At 44.6% G+C, this 21354-nt stretch overlaps 1 protein-coding gene across 5 annotated transcripts in view; it reads right to left on the minus strand.

The window, feature by feature from the left end:
- USP28 (ubiquitin specific peptidase 28) overlaps positions 1 to 21354 on the minus strand; it is a 427404-nt gene that overhangs the window by 65736 nt on the left and 340314 nt on the right. For all 5 annotated transcript variants that reach the window (XR_011201488.1, XM_069224386.1, XM_069224385.1 and 2 more), the window contains 2 exons: positions 5568 to 5646; positions 4287 to 4366 (listed from right to left, as the gene is read on the minus strand). Coding sequence is in view for 4 of the 5 variants with exons in the window: in XM_069224386.1 (XP_069080487.1) it covers positions 4287 to 4366; positions 5568 to 5646 (159 nt within the window). In the remaining variant the exon portion in view is untranslated. The remainder of the gene's footprint in view (positions 1 to 4286; positions 4367 to 5567; positions 5647 to 21354) is intronic.

The following is a 21354-nucleotide window of genomic DNA, read 5'->3' on the forward strand; positions in this document are numbered from 1 at the left end:
TGGGCTGCTTCTTCGTTATCCTAATGCAAAAGATTATCCAACGGGACAACGTCTATTTCTGCACCTATATATCTTTCTATGCCCTGGAGAACCCCTAGAAACAGCCAATAGTCCACCCGATGGTCCATGGTTAGACTGACATAAAAGGTGAGTGCGTTTTTGGGGTCTTAATAATGGATATTCTCATGCTCTTTTGAGGGTCGAGGTGGGGAAAGACAATCGGAACAGTGATGGACTACCCCCAACATGAAAGGAAGACATAGCCTTCGACAGAAAAACTGAACTACTCCTCAGAATGAGCATGTCAGGAAAGAAAGTTTAGGGTGGCTGGACTGGCAGAGCTTGAAGCTTACTCATGCGACGAGCTGACGTGATCGCAATGAGAAAGATCGTCTTCAGGATAAGGGGCTGTAGGACACAGCTGTGCAATGACTCAAAAGGTGTACACATAAGCAAAGAAAGGACCACATTAAGGTTTAGGAGGAAACATCTGGACCAAACCTTTCAGAAAACGCATCACAACAGGTAATTTGAACAAGGACAATTGGTCCAGTAGCTGCAAAAAGGATGAAAGGGCTGACAGATGACCTTTGATGATCATTCAAATTCCACACAAGGAGAGGTATATTGCGCTGATGCTGGTGTAAGACCCTTTTCTGCTACTGCAACAGAAAATCATCACCCCCTCCCCTGAAAGTAGCAGTCTGATCAGAGGACAGATGCTCATGCCCAAAAGTTCCACACTCTTCTGGCCCAATTAGGAGCCACTAGCATGTCTTGGGCCCATTCGCTCCTGATCTTCCGCACTCCGGGCAGGCGGATCAGTGGTGGGAAGGCATCCGGGAGACCTGTGCTCCACTTTAGGCAGTAGTCCATGTTGCAGAGACTCTGCAACCTGGAATGGTTGACAAGCAGGATGCAGGAGGCCCGTAGGCTAAGAAATCTCAGAGCCATTTTCAGTGAGATGCAGGACTGAGGCTTAAATATCAAGATCATAGCCTGAATGTCCTGGGCTTGTTGTTCTGGGGGAAAGGCCGGAAAGTGATTTGTATCCAGGGTGGCTCCAATGAAAGCAAGTCTCTGCGAAGGAGTCATGTGTGACTTTGGCATACGGACTTATCCTCAGCAATATAAGGAGGTTTGCCATCGTCTGGATGTAGCCCACGACTAACTGTGGAGAATCTGCATTCAACACCCAGTCAACGTAGATGAAGACTTGTACTCTCAACTTCTGAAGGTACGCTGCGACAAACTCCATCACCAACATGAACATCAAATGGGCACTGGTGAGTGAAAAAGCGCGCACAGGAAATAGAATATGCTTGTAACCCACCTTAAACGGCAAGTAGCACCTATGGGCCTGCAGGACAACAATTAAGAAATAAGCATCCTACATGCTGAACACCAACATCCAATCTCCTGGATCAAGGACAGATAGAACTTTGGTTAGTGTAAGCATCTCTAATTTGTCCATTCGTAGGAAGGAATTAAGAGATCAAAGATCTAAACTAGGGCAAAGGTATCTGCCCCTTTTCAACACTAGAAAATAAAAGGTTTAACACTCAGTTTTGATCTCAATGGATCCTTTCCCTTAAGAGACCCTTAAGATCCTGCAGAAAAACTGCCAAAGTGTCCTCTGAAATCTGCAGCGATGAAGGTGGAAGCATTGATAGGACAAATGGGAATAAATGGCCAGGCACAGCCCCCGACATATCTGAGAAAATCAGTGACCCTATCTCCCACTGGGTGGTTGTGTGCTACCTAAATGAGCTTGGAGGCTTCTGCTGGCAGCTGGGGTCACTGTGAGCTTTGATACTGTCAGATGTGGCCCCTACTCCATCTAAAGGACTGGGGTGTTAATAGCTGGGGTCAACCCCTGGTGATGGCTGGAAAGGGCCAAAGTTGTTATGTATGCTGTCTTGCATGTGTTGAGAGACCAAGGGATCATGCAGTGGGCTCTACTCAAGTGCTCAAGGGCAGGGATGGCCTTTTCGTCACTACATATGTTTTCACTAGAATCAATACAGAGTCAGAAATCCTACATAAGGGGCAGTTCTGATGATATCCTTAATTTCCTTGAAGAAGTAGCATTTGATCCCACTTAAGACATACTGGTAGCACTTGATATCTATGCACTGCATACCAACACTCTCCAGATAGCTACTATTATTGCTGTGAGAAAGTGTTATCTAGAGCAGAGTGGTTTTAGGACATCACTCCTGCATTTGTGCTAAAATGGACTGAACTGACTCATGGCTTTTTCAAACCACCCTTTTAGCAAATATCAGAAATCTCAATGGGAGCAGGAGAAAGTATTTATCAAACTGGGAGAAGGTTTTGTACGCTGACAATACATACAAAGAAAATATAAAAATGCCCTGAAGGTTTATTGATCATTTACATGTATCTAAAAATACCAAGTGGTGTAAATATAAAGCTGACCTGTTGCTTCTCTCGAAAGGTTAAGATTTTTTGTGCTTCTCTTCAAAGGTTAAGATTGTTTGTGCCACAGCGCCAGGCCTAACCCATTGCTTCTGATACTACAAACCAACATCTTGCCTAAATACAGTCAGAGACCAATGGTTAATTTTTAAGGGAGCTTTAAATTGACAATGGATTGAAATGGGGTGCATTTTAACACTCCTGCTAATCTCATTGCATTTAGAGGACTTCCATAAATATCTGCCACCCACAAGGAATGTTTTGCCTGATTATGTTAATTAAATTGTCTGTGCAGATGATGCAGTTATTCTAAAGCACAGAACAATGGCACTTCAATGCTCATCAGGCCCCAATGACATTTATTTTGACAAAAATGCTCTTACTGTAAATATAAATAAAATCAGGTAATGGTATTCGGATGGCAAATGATGACTTCAAAATGGCAGTCAGGGAAAGGCCATCTAGTGATAGAAATAAATTATCATTACTTGTACTTTTTATTAGTCCTTGTCACGAAATTGCAACTGGGAAACACTGCACAGAAAGTTGTGACTTGCTATGACAGGGTTGATTCAACTCAACAATTTTCAAGAAAGGTGTTACACTCAAATTGTATGATTACTCCTTTTTGGATGCTGAACAGTAACTGAAATGTTCCATTTACAGGGAAAATGTCTAGGTGGTACTTTACCAATCCCTGTAGCACACATGGCTGTGGCTCTTAGAAATGGACTTGTGCTCTAGATCACCAACAACGTAGCACCACCCGGGCAGCTATCTGCGTTCACCAATCCGAATGGAGCCTCCATCAGGCGGCCAGGAAATTTATACCCAGCAAAATAGGGTCCACACTGGTCAGGAGCAAACACTTCAGAAGATAGCTAACAAATGATAAACTCATGGCAAGTGCAGCAAGAAATGATACTGTAGGACTGGAAGTGTTCTGTGTCGTGTTTATAGGGGGGGGGGGGTTTGCGATTGTTAAATGGTTTTAATATTGGATAATGCTCTCGTGATCCTTTCGTTGATAATTGAACAGTTTGTATTACATATCTGAAACATAAAATCAATAAAAATATTTTTTTAAAAACAAAAAAAACATTAAATGACGAATACATTATTTTAAAATTTTACAGTTCTTTTTTGGTGAACCCCAAATCATAAATACGTGGACTCTGTTCCCCAAGACTGGTCACATCTGTTTGATGAAACGTATGTGGAAACATTAATATTAATCAGTTAAAAAAGTACACTCCGATTTTTCAGAACTGTGCGTTATCCGGGGCACCTATAAAGGAGAAAGCAATTTACTTTATTTAACAAAATGACATGAGCGGGGGAAAAGAGTTGCACTCAGACACATATCTGAGACACCGAAAAACTCTGAACATGTCACAAAAAATCGTACAAAGCGGGTAGATGGTTAATGGTGGGCAGAGGAAGTCTGGCAAGCTCCACGAAATAGCACTGCGTCTTCACCCACTTGCATGCAGTTTGGGAATTTGTCACATGAATGACACTTTTGCCTTGTCATTTTAACTCGCAATATTTGTAGTAGCTTTTAATACAGAATCGCTTGCAAAATTGTGTCAAGGATGTGTTTTAAATGATAGTTAAAAATGTTTGTGTTTTAGGTGTATGCAGTGTTTAAATGGACATGTTCAATAAACTTGTAAGTGTAAAAAAATAGGAGCAATCTAGAACAGATGTAATAAACGGTTGAAAAGAAATACTGGCAGAGATTACAAAAAGAGAGAAGGGATTACAACAGTTTAAGAGAGTAGGGCATTTGGAGTCTCATGAGAGGGAATCGACAATTGTTAAGGAAAAATGGGTTCACATACTTTCCATTCTGGTAGAGTTCTAGGCCAGTAAGAAGATAAACCGAAACTTTCCGAAATAGGCTGTAGTCTTCATGCCACTTCTGCTTAAATGGAGAGAAACGAACAAAGGAGATGAACTGTATTTGGTAAATCAGGTAATTGGTCAAATGTATTTTAAATAGTTCTACTGGTCCTCTTGCTAAGAAATTAAACTGCACTATAATAAAGAAAACTCTTGATTTAAGTAAACGAACAACAAAATCAACCTTGACAGGAACGAATACATAATCTACATACATTATCCAAATACCAATAACTAATAACCAATAACCATTAAATAGCAGACATTTTCATCTGCAAGTCCACAGTTCCCAATGTATTTTATATACGTCTGCTTTTATGTGTAAAAGCATTCCTTTTTTAATAACTTTTCAGTGGATAATGTCTGACGTTGAATAATAGGATTGTCAACTTAGCTGCAGAGTTTACAATATTAAATCAATATTAAATATCGAAGTTTATGTTAAAACAAAAAGCTTATTGTTAGATGGAACCGTATATACTGCACTGAACACAAGACATGAAACGGTTGGACCTAATGTGCTCCAACTCAAAAAATTAATGCTTATAGTTAGTGCTCCACCAGCCAATACAAACAGGGCATACAATAGCAGAGTTAGAGTACAGTCTTCTATGCAAATAAAAAGTTACATTCCCTTAAAAATATGAATTTAGAAATAAACTGATGGTCCAATGAGTCAATATATCCTAGATAGGAAAGATTTTGAGCCATGCTATGCAAAATCCCGACCTTTATGCAGTCAATTAGGTATACCTTTTTGTTTGATATCTGTTCTCTCCTATTACACATCAAAGCCTCCTTCTCTCTTTCTGAATTCTACAAGAAGCTGAAGAGAAGCCTCTTTGTCTAATCCCCCCCTGCCCTAGGCAGGCTAGGCACACACACACATGTGCATCACCAGAATACACCCCACGGAGATAGTGGGCTTTACAAATAAACTTACAAATAAAACGTAAATATCTCAAATAGAAATCAGAGGAAACAAGACTGTCTGTATAAAGTTGTTGTATCCATATCAAGCAGACATACAAAAAGAACATTTGGCCACAAAATGACTCTGTCCAGTTTGTGCTACATGACCAAGCTAATAGCAGCATAACACAATTGCCAATAATATGGTGTCCATAACAGTGTCTTAATTTTGCTTGAGTTGACATTAAAGAGTGTTCATTTTATCGACTAATAAATAATTCCTAAGGGAAGAAAGATAGAAGGCTCACCTTATATTCTTCCATGTCCATATCTTCTGGCCCAATCTCTCGCAACTTTGCTCGCGCAACCTTCATGATACTGATTGATCTGTTCAATAATGCAACATTTGTAATGAGGACAAGGATCTCATTATTACATTATGTATTTTGGACACAAAATGATTGTCCACCACAACCAGAAAGTAGATAGTTCCAACACTCCACAAGGACGAAGATCCAGTATTAAACAATGACTTTACAGTATAGTTTTTTTCATCAGTGGCGTGCCCTCAGAAGATAAAGTGAACTTAGTGCTGAAGATATGCACTTGACAATGCAGATTCTAGCCTACCAGGATAATGCCTTAATATACGTTCTAGACATACCAATGGCAAATAGTTCAACATTTAAATGGCTTCTTCTCTGGCAGTCCAGCAAAAGAACACAAATACGGAAACAGTTGCAAATATCTAAAGAATTTCTAAACTCTTTGAAGTTAGAAACACTGCCAACATAAAAGGGGGGGGGACGAATATAGGGGAGGGGCTTGTCCGCATCAAATGCAACTATACTTTAACTCAAAGGCCCTTACCCTCTCAATTAGACTGATCAGGCATTCCACAACAGAAAGGCATATCATGCTTATTGTAGATAAACCCTCGCCCACCAGGGCAACCCTCATGGATGAGTGTTGGCTTTTCTGTTGTAGAATGCCTGATCACTCTATTTGAGATGGTAAGGCTCTCTGAGTTAGAGTCAAGTTAGAAACAAACAAGAAAATATGGAATCCTGATTCATGTTCAACATCTGCCATTTATTTAATAAGTACATCTAAAGGCAATATCAATTGTATTAATAAAAAAACATGCCTTTTCACTTTTTTTGAAATCCTGAGATCAAATGTTTATCATAAAACTTTGCCATGCGCTAGCCACTTCTTGGATTTTCTTGTGTTGCATTTTGCTTTCAACTGGTTTGTAGAAATTGATGCAAATATTCACAAATCTACATACAGCTCCACCTAGTGCACAACTTCACATCGACCTAGCTCCAATTATCAGCAGTGCCTCTAGTGAAACAAACAGAATGTCTTTTTAGTATGCTGTATTGCAGATACAACGATCCCTGCACTCTCAGCTGCATGTACTCTGGTACCTGATCATCAACTGTAAGGTGCAGTTGCTATAGGAGAGCTAATATGCCATGGAAAGTGCCTTAGAAATTTGGGAAATGGCCCTTGTTGCAGTTTTTCCCCTGCCCCACTTTGTGCCTGATATTAATGCTGACTTGACAGAGTGTGCTGGGACCCTGCTAACCAGGCCCCAGCACCAGTGTTCGTTCACTAAAAATGTACCATTGTTTCCACAATTGGCATACCCCTGGCACATAGATAAGTCCCTTGTAAAGGGTACCAGTGGTACCCAGGGCCCTGTGACCAAGGAAGGTCCCCAAGGGCTGCAGCACGTGTTGAGGCACCCTAAGGGACCCCTCACCTAACACATGCACACTGCCATTGCAGATAGTGTGTGCTGGTGGGACGAAAAAGGCAAAGTCGACATGGCATCCCCCTCAGGATGCCATGCACACAAAACACTGCCTATGATATAGGTAAGTCACCCCACTAGCAGGCATTAAAGCCCTAAGGTAGGGTGCACTATACCACAGGTGAGGGCATAGCTGCATGAGCAATATGCCCCTACAGTGTCTAAGTCCATTCTTAGACATTGTAAGTACAGTGTGGCCATATTAAATATATGGTCTGGGCGTTTGTCAAAACGAACTCCACAGTTCCATAATGGCTACACCGAATACTGGGAAGTTTGATATCAAACCTCTCAGAATAATAAACCCACAATGATGCCAGTGTTGGATTTTTTTTAAAATGCACACAGAGGGCATCTTAGAGATGCCCCTTTAGTTTACCTAATCCTTCAGTGCATGACACTGAGAGACAAGTTTCTGACCCTATGGGGTGAGAGCCTTTGTGCTCTCTTAGACCAGAAACAAAGTCAGCACTGGGTGGAGGTGCTTCACACCTCCCCACTGCAGGAACTGTAACACCTAGCGGTGAGCCTCAAAGGCTCAGGCTTTGTGTTACAATGCCCCAGGGCACTCCAGTCCCAGGACAAAGCCCCACTTTTGGAGGCTAGTCCAGAGGGATGATTAGGAAAAACAAAGAGGAATCACCACCTCAGCCACAACCACCCCTAAGGTGTCCAGAGCTGAAGTGACCCCCTTCTTGCAGAGTCCTCCATCTTGGTTTGGAGGACAGGGACCATTATGGACAGGAATGTGCTCTCCCTCCCCAAAGGGAGTGAGCACAGGAAGGGTGTAGCCACCCTCAGGAACAGTAGCCATTGGCTACTACCCTCTAACCCCTAAAAACGCCCCTAAATTTAGTATTTAATGGCTCCCTAAATCAAGCTAGTCATATTCCTGACGACCTCACAAGAAGAAGGACTGCTTAGCTGAAACCCCAGCAAAGAAGGAAATGCGACAACAACTGACTTGGCCCCAGCCGTACCAGCCTTTCTCCTGCTTCAAAGAACCTGCAGGTGAAAAGTGACATGTCCTGCAGGTTCAGCAACCTCTGAAAATACCTCCAGAGGACTGCCTGCATCACACAGGATGAAGAACTACTGTGGACAGCAGCCCTGTCCAAAGAAGAACAGAAGAAGAAACTTCTTCTGAAGGACTCCCCCCCTCACTCCAGAAGCGTGAGTCCTAACCACTCTGCACCAGACGCCCACGGCCCAAGTCCATGTGGCCCAACTGTCCAGAGAAGAACTCAGGTGACGGTGAGCAAGTGCCCACCCTGCCTTGACCTCTCCACTCCTCCCCGACAACGCCTGCAGAGGGAATCCCGAGGACCCCCATGACCGCGACTGCCCTGGACAAAGATAACCAACGCCATAGGACCCACTGCACCCGCAGGCCCCAGGCCTAGGAGAAATCTACACCCGGTGCAGCGATGATCAACAGGCGGCCCTCTTCCCTGTCTGACCGGTAGCGTGCCCAAGAGACACCCCCTCAGACCTCGCCTGCAGTGCCTGAGAGACCCCTGGGGTCCCCTCATAGAATTTCATTGGAAACCCAACGCCCTGTTTGCACCCTGCATCCAGCCACCCCAGTACCGCTGAGGGTGTGGGATTGGTGCCTACTTAGGGGCCCCTCCAGTGCTCCTCTAATCCCTCCCCTGGTCTGCCCTCAGAGCCACGGGTACTTATCTACTGGTAGACCGAATTCTGAGTACCCCGTCTCCATAGGCGCACACGTTAAAATTGCTCAACTTTGACCTCTGCATCCAGCCGGCCCCCTGTTGCTAGTGGTGGGTGTTTGGGGTTTACTTGAACCCCCAACAGTGGATTACCTATAAGCTGGAGACTGGAACTGTAAGTCCTGTACTCGCCTCTAAAACTGTACTTTATTTTCTTCCCCCAGGCACGTTCTGAAAATGCACTGTGTCCACTTTTAAAATATATAGTCTCTGTTTTCTTAAAAACTGTTTTCTTTGCTAAAGTGAAACAAAGTTACATTGATATCTGTGCTGAGTACTTACCTGCAACAGTAATTATTTCTGAACTCAATCTTGTGGTTCTAGTAATAAAGTAACAAAAGAATATTTTTCTATATAAAAACCTACTGGTCTGGAGTTAAGTCATTGAGTGTGTGTTTCTCTTATTGTCTGTGTGTGTACAACAAATGCTTAACACTACCCTCTGATAAGCCTAACTGCTCGACCACACTACCAGAAATAGAGCATTAGTATTATCTATTACTGCCTCCGTCAAGCCTGTGGGGAACCCCTGGACTCTGTGCACAAAATATCTCACTTTGATATAGTACATACAGAGTCAGCTTCCTACAATCGTATATATTTTTAGGGAAATTAATTGAAAGTTGAAGCAAAGGCAGTTGTGAGGAGGAAAGGAGAAGTAGCACTGGAATGCTAATAGTTGCTGATGCATCCAGTGAAAGTATCAATCCAGGCTGCATGACAGGGCTTTGGCCTTATTTTCATGGACCCTTTTCCTTCCTCAAGCGTTCAGCTTCAGCTCAGAGTCAGGCAAGGATGGATGTTTGAATGTTCTTTCAGCTTCCTTAGATCACTGGTTCGAAGCACAACAATTATGTCAGGGATTCTTAATATTTAGCTTAAGCTAGGTACGAAAGGCAGAGTAGATTTAGAACACACCAGGTTTTGCAGTGAAAAAGAAAAGGTGCTAGGGAGGGAATACATTGTCCTTTATGTGATCAAACTGCAAAGGGTTCCCTCTCTGGGATAACCTTTGCCATTTATTACCACATTCATTCTAGTTAAAGGCTTGCCTAAATAGTTACTTTTAAAGGGTTTCCTGTTCTGAAGTCTTTTGAGGGTTTCCTGAATCCGAAGTCATTCCAGAGCAGCAGGTTTGGCAGTGTGAATGAGGGTCCTGCCCTTGCACCTTTGAAGCCACAATTTCTTTTGAAAGATCATGTGCATTTGGCCAATCAGCATGCACCAGCAGATATGTAGGTGGAGCCAGCTTCTTCAAGTACCCCAAGACATTTTTGGGTGGGCTTCTATGTGATGCACAGGAATTTAAATTTAATTTTCAGCTCCATTCGAAATCAATTTGGCCTTTGAAAGCACATTTATGTGACTAAGCATTTCAAATTTAAGCTCAGTGTGGACCATCATTTTGCACTCCTTGAAACCTGTTCACGAGGTTTTTGTTAATAAGTGTAGATATTATTGAAATAATCAAGGCATGCCATAACAGGCCTATCGATAGTCTGTATGAATGACTGGTCTTATAAGAATTGAAGAATCTTTCTGACAATGGAGAACTGAAAGTTATTACATGGAAATTTAATTGGAGCAGAGTGGTTCTCACAAGTTAGTGTGGCCAGAGCTCTCAAGCTATGCAGATCCAGATGTGATAAACTGACCACCCCGTTGTTTTCTCTCTTTACGTACTAACGTGAAAAACTTCCAACATAATTTTCAATTTTACTGTAACTGTAAAGCACACTAGGCATGTTTCTTTCTAAGGGTAACATTGCCCACAGCATGAGCCAATCCCCGACTTTGAGGCACTTTGCATTTGGTGTATTGAGGCTTCACCTAATGAAGTCACTTGGCTCAGCCAAAAACTGTCTATATTTTCATTAGTTGTCAATCAGGTCAATGTGATTCAAATTTGTAATGAGTCTGTGTTATCGTCCAGACTGGGTGATTTTTTGTTATTTAAGTTTAAGATTTGTCATCTGGGCAAGTACCAACGAAATGAAATCTGTTGAAGAGGTACAGGCAGAATCTAGGGAACCAGTATTTAGATGCATGAGCGAAGTGCTTTACAGCATGGTGCTCAGGAGTGGGAGGCAAGGGTTCCACAGGCCCCTATTGTGACTGTATGCATGAATGTGTTAAAAGAGGCACACTGTTTTAGCCAGCCTGAGTCCCCTGCATCCCTCAATGGGTGTGACCAGAAGTGCTCCAATTGCAAAGGAGGCAGTCAACAAGAGTGTTCACACTCCCTCCTAAATAAAAGCTGCAAAGAGCAGTAATAACCATCCTACCCTTTTTTACTCTCCTTTCCTACTTCCTTCACTGGAATGAGCTGTGGCGCAAGGCAGAAGACTTTCTGAACTTTTTCCTGGTTGTGAACAAAGGCGTGATAAGAAAATCAGTGCCAAAGAATCTTAGTTAAGTAAAATCCCAGCAGGAAGGACTCCAGCACGTCATGCACAATCAAAATGTTAAGATCACATGCAGGTACATGCACTAATTAGGATAGTAAAACGTTCTTTCATGAAGAAGGCAACTTTGATATTAAACACCTGAATAACCTGAACAAAGAACCGATGAATAAGCCCAGTCCAAAATAGTGGTTGTCTTTCCTAAATTGTTATGGGGAGGTCATGAAACACAGATACGAATCTCAGGTGTATATTTTAAAGAAATCAACACATCAAATTATCCTTTTAAGAGAGAAGTTTAAGTGTCTGTGCCCCTATTACATAGCCTGCTTAGTATCTATTTTTCTACATTATTATTCGGTATTCTTTGAAACAGAGGAAAAGAGGAAGAAAAATTAGACGTTCCAAAAGCAAGAAGCGATAGACTCCTAATTGCCATGATTTAAAGTCTATTAATGCAATAGACAAGGATTAGAATCAGCATGGTATCTTGCATTGCTTCATATTACTTTGAAGATAAATTAGATGCAAGCCCTCCATTTAATGGTTACATAGATGTCCATACATATTTGACATGCAGAAATAAGACACACACTTAATAAATCACATAAAATCCAAAAGGTGCTGACATGAGTTCACTCTGTTTATTAGTTGATGTAAAGATTGTTACAGTGCTTCTTTTCAACAAATGAGGCCCCTGAGGCGGCTGAGAGGATTCCAATGGTCCAGAGAGAGTTAATGTAAGTGTTGAGCCTTCATTCTAAAGTTTGGGGTAATGTCCTGTACTGATCTCACACTCCTCTAGACATGTCACTGACGTGTTTTGACTTCCTTCAAACGAGATAGTCATTTTTAAAACGTCATCCTGAGGGCATTAACTTATTTAACTGTGGACAATGTACATACAATACAAAACAGAATAATCAATACTTTACAAAAGTCTGTGTTTTTATCTCCATTTAAACAAGGAAGTTAAAGTACATACCCAGCTTGGTCCTAAAAATCATGAACACGTGAGCTAATTGAAATATGTAGCTCAAGTGGCGCTGAAAATAGAATCACAACCCATTGAAAAAAAACAAATAAAAAAGGCTAGGTTCACTGACCGTTTATCAGTGGCGGCTGGCAGCTTTAGGAGGGATGGGGGCGAACGGGAAGCACACACAGACACACTCATTCTTTCACACACAGATACGCACTCACGCACGCACATCCATTAACAACACTCATACCATTCAAACATGCACGCACGCACCAAACATTCATTTTAAAACACACACACTCATTCTTTCACACACGCACGCACATCCATTAACACTCATAACATTCAAACATAGACGCATGCACCAAACATTCATTTTAATATACCAAACACACTCATTCTTTCACACACAGATACGCACTCACGCACGCACATCCATTAACAACACTCATACCATTCAAACATGCACGCGCGCACCAAACATTCAATTGAAAACATCACTCACACACACACACACACACTTACCTTCAGCCTCCAGGTCCCAGGAGGGTTGGGACTGCTGCCTTCCCTCATTGGCTGGGAGGGGAGGCAGCAGTCCCAGCCTCGTCACAGAGTGGGATGGGGTCAGTGAGACTGCTGACCCCACCCCACTCTGTGACGAATTGTCACTGATTGACACTGACCCTGGACGCTTCAGGGCTTAAACCTGAAGCGCCCAGGGCAAGTGTCAATGGGTGACGCTTTCCTCGTCACCCAGGGGAGGGCCTCGAGGCACCTTTGCTGAGCCGAGGAGGTCACGCCCATATGAGCTGTGACCTCCTCAGCCCAGCAAAGTTCAGCTCAGGCAGCCTGGAGTCGTTGCAAATCGCGCATGGCTCACTCCTGGCTGTCTGAGTTGAAAATGAAGAGTGTCTGTCAGGCTGGCCTTTGTTCAGCCTGACAGACACTCTTCATGAGGGTTAAAAGGTGGGGGGGCGTGGCCCCTCCGCCCTAAAGGACGGGCCGCCACTGCCGTTTATGAATTGCACTCACTCTGGGGAAAAAAGGAGGGAGAAGGGAAGGAAGAGGGCCTAAATAGGGTTTTTTGTGCCCATACCCAAATGGTTACATGATAGACTCAATGTGGGCAGATATTTGTTAGTTAAGCAGTCCTCTCCTTTTCAGTTACTGAACTGGTCGGATTGCAGAATGAGAATCCTTTAAGTTCATAATGGGTTGCATGCACACCAATTCTAATCCTCATGAATTACATTTACTGTTAAATTATGCTAACTGGGGGGAGTCTTTCTTTCTTGAGATTAGTAGACAAGTTACCTAGCTTCGGTAACGCCTTATCTGGTAGAGGCTGTATCTAGCTGCATACTCCTTACCTGTTAATTCTCCTCAGGCATCAGACTGGATCTGGAAGATTTTTTAGGAGCAGAACCCCTGTGCGTCGGTAGATGGTGTAGATTGGCTCAGCAACTGTCGTTCGCACCAGGAACGATGCAGTACCTATACAGGAGCTACCCAGGTGTGCTGATTTAAAGTTTCTTTTCACGACTTTCCACGCCAGAATCACGGAGCCATGTAGAACAATGACCACTGGTGTGTCAAATCTAGGGCCCTGAAAGGGAAGTCCCTGCCCCTTGAAATCTGTTTGCAGACCGAGAATGGTTGAGTCAGTAAGGAATCTGCAGCTAGACAGTCTCTACCAGATTAGGAGTTACAGAAAGAAAGTAACTTGTCCATCTGATAGACTTCCAGCTGCAGATTCTGTGAATAGATAACAAAGCAGTACCATCCCCGGAGGTGGGCCTGTGAACCGATTTCAAACGAGAAAGTCCTGCAGGATCAAACAGGGAAAGTGCCCATCCCTACCAACAGGACTGTCCATGCAATAGTGTTTGGTAAACGTGTGCAGAGATGCCCACATTGCTGCCTGGCAGATGTCCAGAACCAGAACTCTGCATGCTAACGCAGTGCTCGCAGCATTAGTTCTGGAGGAACAAGCTCACAAGCCCTCAGCAGAGTTGCTTTTTGGCCAGTGCGTAGCAGATCTTTATGCAGAGCACGACCAAGACACCCAACCTTTCTCCGCACCAACATACCACACAAAGAGTTGGTCGTCAACCCGGAACTCTTGTTCGATCAAGGTTAAACCCCTATGCTCTTTTTGGGCCTAGGCAGTAGAGTCTCTCCTTTTCCTTAGAAGGATGAAGGCAAAGTGACTGAATGGTCTACATGCAGAAAAGAGGCCCTAGTTCGAAACACCACTTAGAAAGGATACATGAAGAGGTAGGCCGGCTTAGATGATAAAGCCTGCAGCTCACTCACTGCGAGCAGCTGTAAACACCACATGGAAGGCTGTTTTCAAGGTGTGAAGCCTGAGCGGACAGTTATTAAGAGGTTCGAAAGGAGCGCACATCACAAAGGTCAGAAACAAATTAAGATCCCACTGGGACATAAGGAATGGGGAGAGACAAGATAAGTAAGATCTTTGAAGAACCTATGTACAATAGGAGATTTAAATGAAGAGGGTTGATCAGGCAACAGCAAAAAAAAGCAGAAATGGAAGATAAAAAGCCCTTCCGAGTATCCAAAGCAGAGCACTGCTGGGCAAGGGAAAGAACAAACAGTACAACCTCAGAAAGAGGGGCAAAAAAAGGGATCAACAAACCTGTCTATGCACCATGGCACAAATTTCTTCAAACAAGCCTATACTGTTTTGGTGGAGGGACGCCTGGTTGCCAAGTTGATGGTACAGACTTTGGTAGGGAGGTCAAAAGCTGTCAGCTGCTGACGCTCCATCTCCACACAAGAAGGTGAAGGGTAGAGAGGTTTGGGTGAAGAACTCTCCCCTGCTGCTGCAACAAAAGATCTTCCCAAAGGGGTAATCTGATCAGAAGATCTATGGACATGCTAAGCAGCTTGCGATACCAGACTCTCCATGCCCAGTCCGGAGCCACAAGGATTACTTGGGCCCAGCCGTGCATGTTCATCCTAAGAACTCTGGGCAGGAGTGGTATGGGCATAAAGGCATACAGGAGGCCTGAATTCCTCTCGAGATTAAAAGCATCTGTGAGCGAGAGCCGCCTTAAGAACTCCTGCTAAAAGAGACCTTGGTGCCACCTCCAGGTGGAGACATCATTTGTGACCTGCGAACCATTTCCACCTTAGTTTGTCTGCTCTGGCATTCAGAGAGCCTTCTAGATGTTGAACCACGATGGGCTGTTCCAGCCATGTCTAGAGCCATAAAGCCTCTTGACAAGAATCCACCACCCCACACTGCCCTATTTGGCGGTGGTGATGTCTGTAAACACCTACAATAGCCTTCCCTTACAGAGGGTAGAAAGGCTTTCAATGCCTGTCGGATCATTTCGAGCTCCAGCACGTTGATTGGAGTTCCACTTCCACCGGAGACCAAATTCCTCTGACCGCCACCTCTTCCAGATGTGTTCCCCATCCCAGGAATGAGATATCGGTCACTAATGTCAGATCTGGTTGGGGAAGGGAAAGGGGTCTGCCACTGACCTAATTGCAGCTCGTTAACTACCACCTCAGATCTTCTGGTCCTCCCTCGGAGATCTGCACCATGTCACAGAGATTTCCCTGATGCCGCGCCCACTGGAATGTCAGGTCCCACTGCAGAGCCTGCATATGTCATCTGGTATCTGTCACGAGTAGGATGCAGGAGGCCACGGGTCCCAACAACCTCAGAGTCATTCTCGCTGAAATCCATGATAGAGGCTGAAACATAGGTATCATAGCCTGAATATCCTGGACTCACCGCTCAGGAGGATAAGCCCAAAACTGCACTATGTCCAGAGCAGCTTCAATGAAATGGAGCATCTGAGAGGGAGTCAGGTGTGACTGTCATGTTTGTAGTGAACCCCAGCAAATGCAGGAGGATCGCCATAGTCTGCAGGTGGGAGATGACAGCCTGGGGTGAGCCGGACTTCAACAGCCAGTCGTCGACATGGGGAATATGAAAATCTCTGACATGCGCTGATGAGCTGCAATGACTGCCATCACCTTGGTGAACACCCGAGGGGTGCTGGTAAGGCCAAGGGGGAGCAGGGTGAATTGAAAATGCTTGTGACCTACTGTGAACCGCAAGTAATGTCTGTGGGCAGGCAGGAAGGGACTATGGAAATAAGCATCCTGCAAGTCCACCTCTACCATCCAGTCTCCTGGGCCAAGCCACACAAGACCTGAGCCAATGTGAGCATTTTGAATTACTCCTTCTTGAGGAAGAGGTTGAGGGCTCGTAGGTCTTGAACAGGGCGAAGACCCTTGTACTTTTTGGGAACCAGAAAGTAGCAGGAATAACAACCACAGCCTATTTCTGGCACCAAGTGCTTAATTTGTAAATAAAAATGTGCTGGTGCCCAAAGCCCGCCTCTGAAACTCGAGGCTGCTGCATTTAACGTGTGAGCACGGAATACTAAGGCAGCGTAATCCTGAAGCCATCTTGAGCCTCTTCAATCCATTTAAAGCCACTCCCTGCCCCTTCAGCCCACTATGGCTGCATTCTGCTTTCTACATTTGTGACGCTTTTTCGTTTTTCTCTTCCTCCGTCTTTCCCATTGGTGTCTTTTGCTTGCAGCAAATGCTTGAGGCAGAAGAATAAGCACCAGCCCTCAAAAATAAGTGCCAGTGCTCCGCACCAGAAACAAGCAGCACAAATTAAGCACTGCTGACACGGAACCCTCTCTATGGCTTGCTTGGCCAAGAGAGCCGCAACTTACTCGCAGAGAAGGGACAGATGATCCTCGGTCATCCAGGCATGAGGTGGTGGCACGGAGGAAGGGAGTAGCCCATTATGACAATATGCAAAATCCACCTGTCCATGGTGATGGACTGCCAGTGGGGCAGGTGATGGCAAATCCTGCTGACAGCTGGGTGTCCATGGTGGTAGAGAGGCAGACTAGGATGGTTTAGAGGCTGCTGCTCTGGAGAAGGGGCACAGCGGACTGATTAGACCACTGGCCACCTGACCCACAAGGCAGGTGGGTCTCGTGCCCTCGTACACGCACAGGCTGGGCAGCATGCGCAGCACAGTGGCTGGGTGAGACCTGGCGCACTGGAAGTCCCTTTTGTAACCATGAAAGGAGCAAAAGCAAGATTGGGAGAGACGGAGGGGTGCTACAAGGCCCAAGGTTCTGGCCCAAGCCTGATAATCCTTAAAGGGCTCGAGCGAAGAATCTGCCTCTTATGAGACGGGTGCCATTGAAGGGCATGCCCATAAGGGAACCCCGGACATCCTCAGAAAAGCCAGCGGTCCTCAGCCAGGAATGGCACCTCAGGGACCCTGTGGCTGAAACCGCTCTGCCTAGTGAGTCAGTCAGTCAGTCCCAGTTCGCAACGATTTTAAATTCTGCTGCATCCCTCCCATTGGCAAAAAAAGCCTGAGAGAATATAGCTCAGGTCTCCTCTGGGACCTGTGGCAGCACTTTCACAACTGTATCCCACAGTGTGTGGGAATAATGACTTAAAAGGCATGCAGTGTTCAGGTACCGTAATGCTAGGCTGGCAGAAGAAAACATCTTCCCAAATGAGTCCAGTCTCTTGGAATCCCTATCCGTGGGAGTGGAGGGAACACACCATGGGAAGTCGAGGCTTAAACCACCAAGCTCTCAGGGGTGGGGTGTTGTGTGAGGAAGTTTGGCTCCCCAGGTGCAGGGCGATGGCAGAGGTCAATCATCCTAATCACAGGCGCCACTGTGACAGGTTTGGACCAGATACCCAAAATGACGTCCATGAGGTCATCACTGAATGGGAGCATGCCACCAGGGGTGGCTGAAGGTCCAGGATCTCAGCTGCCCTCCTCACCACTATCGCAGCACCAGGCTCTCTCCTCTGTAGCCACAGAGGGGGAGAAAACATACCAGTATCAGGAGATGTGTCAAGTTCACTAGCTTCACCCAAATCCTCACACTAGTCCATTTCCTTATAAGGCTGGTATTCTAAAGCATCCAGCAACTCCGCCCAGTCTTCCCAAAGTCCTAGCCCAACAGAATAGGGCTCAGGATCCAATATAGGAAGCAAAGCTCCTGCCTGTATCAGGCGAAACCCATCTGGCTATGTGTCGGAGATGACAATGGGGATGGCACCGCCAATGGGCGCTGGGAGCGTCGGCATCAGGGAAGGTTGAGATGGTAGGACCGGTACCGGTCCGGATCCAGGAGTGGATCCATTGGAGACCATTGGGGCTGAGGATGAAGCCACCAGCGCAAAACCCGATGGGGCCTCCTATGACTCCGCGGGGCCCAAAGGTCTGCCAGCAAAAATGAAGCGTAAGTCTTTTAATTGGACAGAGGTCGCTCCAGTGCCCGGAAATTTGGGGAGGCGCGGAGTCGGCCCTAACTCTGAAGTACGTGGTCTAGACTGACAACACTCCCTTGTAGTTTCTGCCAACACTAGAGGAGAATTTGAACACCGCTTTGCCTTCTTGCTCTTTGTCTGGTGCCTCGACTTACCCAATGGTCCCAAGGACTTGTAGTATGACAACGGCGACTTCGTACTCTACAGTGACCTTTGCATGTCCAATTTTGTGCCTTCTTCACCTTCTAACAATACCATATCTCTGGGGAAAAAAAGGTTGGTACAAAACGACAAGGTCAACCCAATAGGCCCACTAGGAACCCTGGTAACCATGTATACATACAACAATGGTTCTGTATGGTCTTATTTAACACAAGTATAATAGATTTTTGAGCAAAAGGAATTCGACTCATCGCAATTAATGTGGCCTAAATAAATACATAAAGCCAACCTACAGGTACAATTATTGAATACAAAGAAAATCAAATAAAGTCCAAAACGTGCTCAGTATCCCAAGTGATCACACTGTGATCAACAGGTAAATAAATGTAAGTATATATGTTTATGTACAGAAACAAAGGACGACAATCTTGAAATTCAGGCAGCATATGTTAACAATCAAATTGCTCTAATTTGCATGCAGTCAGCCCTGATTGAGTTTGTTACAACGCTGACGTTTCAACCCTGGTAATACTTTTCAAGGCCATCATTAGGACAACAATAGTTGGGGACAGAGGGAAAGAGAGCTGGAAGTGAGACTACCAGTGCACAACCAAGGGCTCACATGATCAACCTAAACAATTTGATTTCCTTCTTCACAGAATTAATATCTGACATGCTGAGACTGCCAGAAGTGCGTTGCTTGTTCTGCACATGCTTTTAATCCTGTAGACCATAAATGGCAACACATGCAATGTGCTATTAACGAAAATCCCACTTCTTGCTTTTTTGATATTGGTGCTAGTCGATCACCCCTAAAAAAGTTCTGAATTCCTTACTCATTCTCTCCTGGGGAAAAATAATTGATGCATTTGTCAATGATAAGACGTGGTACTCACTTCATTACTGACTGTATATGTATTTAATTAATTGAGCAGTACACCTTCCTCCCAAGTCCCACCTTTTCTGAAAACCTGCTGCTAAGGGCCCTTCTGTGTAAAGTGAACTGTAGTGTAATTTGTACTTGTGATGGTGTCTGTTTGAGCCTACTGAAAATTAAAATTATGAAAAATGATTGTCCTGTAAGAGCCACAATACTGTGAATACTTCACTTCCTTTCCGATATTGTGCATCACGTCCTGTCCTCCTCATGGTTTCAAAGTGCTAGCGCTTTATGTTGGTTTTGTACTGCAGGAACAGTCAATAACAGTTTGAACCCAATGCCGAAACTCCCTTGCAAACTACAAAACCCATTACGTCTCAAGGCAAAAGCAAGAACTCTTGCAGGTTAGTGCTGCTCTATAAAGTAAAAGATTATGGTATCCACTGTAACACCTACCATATTGCCTTCCAAAAGGCCTGATAAAGACAATGATTCAGTCAAGACCTACATTTATAAATGCTGTTGTATTACCATGTTTTCCTGCTGTACTTAATTAAGTTACTATTCTATCATGCATTCTGGTGAAAGCCTCATCGTTCAATACTGTGGATTTATTTTCTATTTTCTTCTCTATTCCTATTCTTCTTGACAGTCTGCACTGGGGTAAGCAAGAATCACCTATCTTTTCACAAGCACTTGAAGACCTGGACACCCCAGTCTTTTGAGGCGGGCCTACAATGATCCAGTGCTTGGATGATTCTGTAGTTGCCTCTGACCAATGTAAAAGTGATACTACGTACCTGCAAAGAGGGAGTGAAGCAAGGAGATAAAATTTCTCACAAAAAATAAAAGAATTGTGTTTACCCCTTTTCTGATACTTGGGTCACGTGATATCGACTGGAAAAACACAGATCTGCTCTATGTTTCAAAGCTCTGTTCACAACTTATTACCATATCTCGACACCACAAATACTGCTTTGGTCCAAGGAGGCAGAACAAGCCTTTGCTTTATCTTACGCAGCTATTTTGGGGTTACCAGATTATGCCAAAGATTTCACAATGTACTTTCATAAGAAGGTAGGCTTTGGCCTATGGGTGCTGGTACAAGATCATGGTGACAAAAAGTAACCAACTGCATACCTCTGTTCTTAATGTGATGCGTGGCTTCTTCAATGCCTGTGCAGTGCTGAACCTAAAGCTAACCTTGTTGAGGTGTCTAAAAATCCTGTACTTGGGTAACTCTACACTTTCGCTGTACCTTACGCTGTGACAGCACTTTTGTTAACCACCAAATCCAGCACCTTTCTGTGTTTCTAGGTATGAAATACTGCTGCTCTTGGCTTCCCAACTTACTCTGGTATGGTGACTTGAGTTAAACCCTGTCTTACATAGTCCCTAAAGTGCACCTTTAGTGTGTTGCTATTCTCTCCCATACATGGTGCCTGACAAGACTAGAGCAATCTAGCCCTGCGTACACAGCTCACACTTTGCTCTGTTGAGCCTGCAGCTGAGCAGGGGCCATTGAAAAGGGATCCGAGAGGTGCAGGCTACCCCGACGTGTGCAGAGGGAAGCCTTGAGGTCCTGGATAGTAGGTGTATGTGAGGAAGAGAGCCACAGAAGAGGCTGGCCTCGCTTGTGCCCTCTCAGCAATACTGCAGCTGCTCGTCAGGTGCAGCCCCGTCACTTTGCCAGAGGGCACTGTGGGAGTGATCCCCTGGAGGCATGGTAGGTAACAGAGAGAAGACAACACCCGTGTGGCATGTGGCCTGGTTCCGCATCATTGTGCAACTTGCCCTTCCCCGGT

This window comes from Pleurodeles waltl, chromosome 3_1 (genome assembly GCF_031143425.1).
Source record: "Pleurodeles waltl isolate 20211129_DDA chromosome 3_1, aPleWal1.hap1.20221129, whole genome shotgun sequence".
Lineage (NCBI taxonomy): Eukaryota > Metazoa > Chordata > Amphibia > Caudata > Salamandridae > Pleurodeles > Pleurodeles waltl.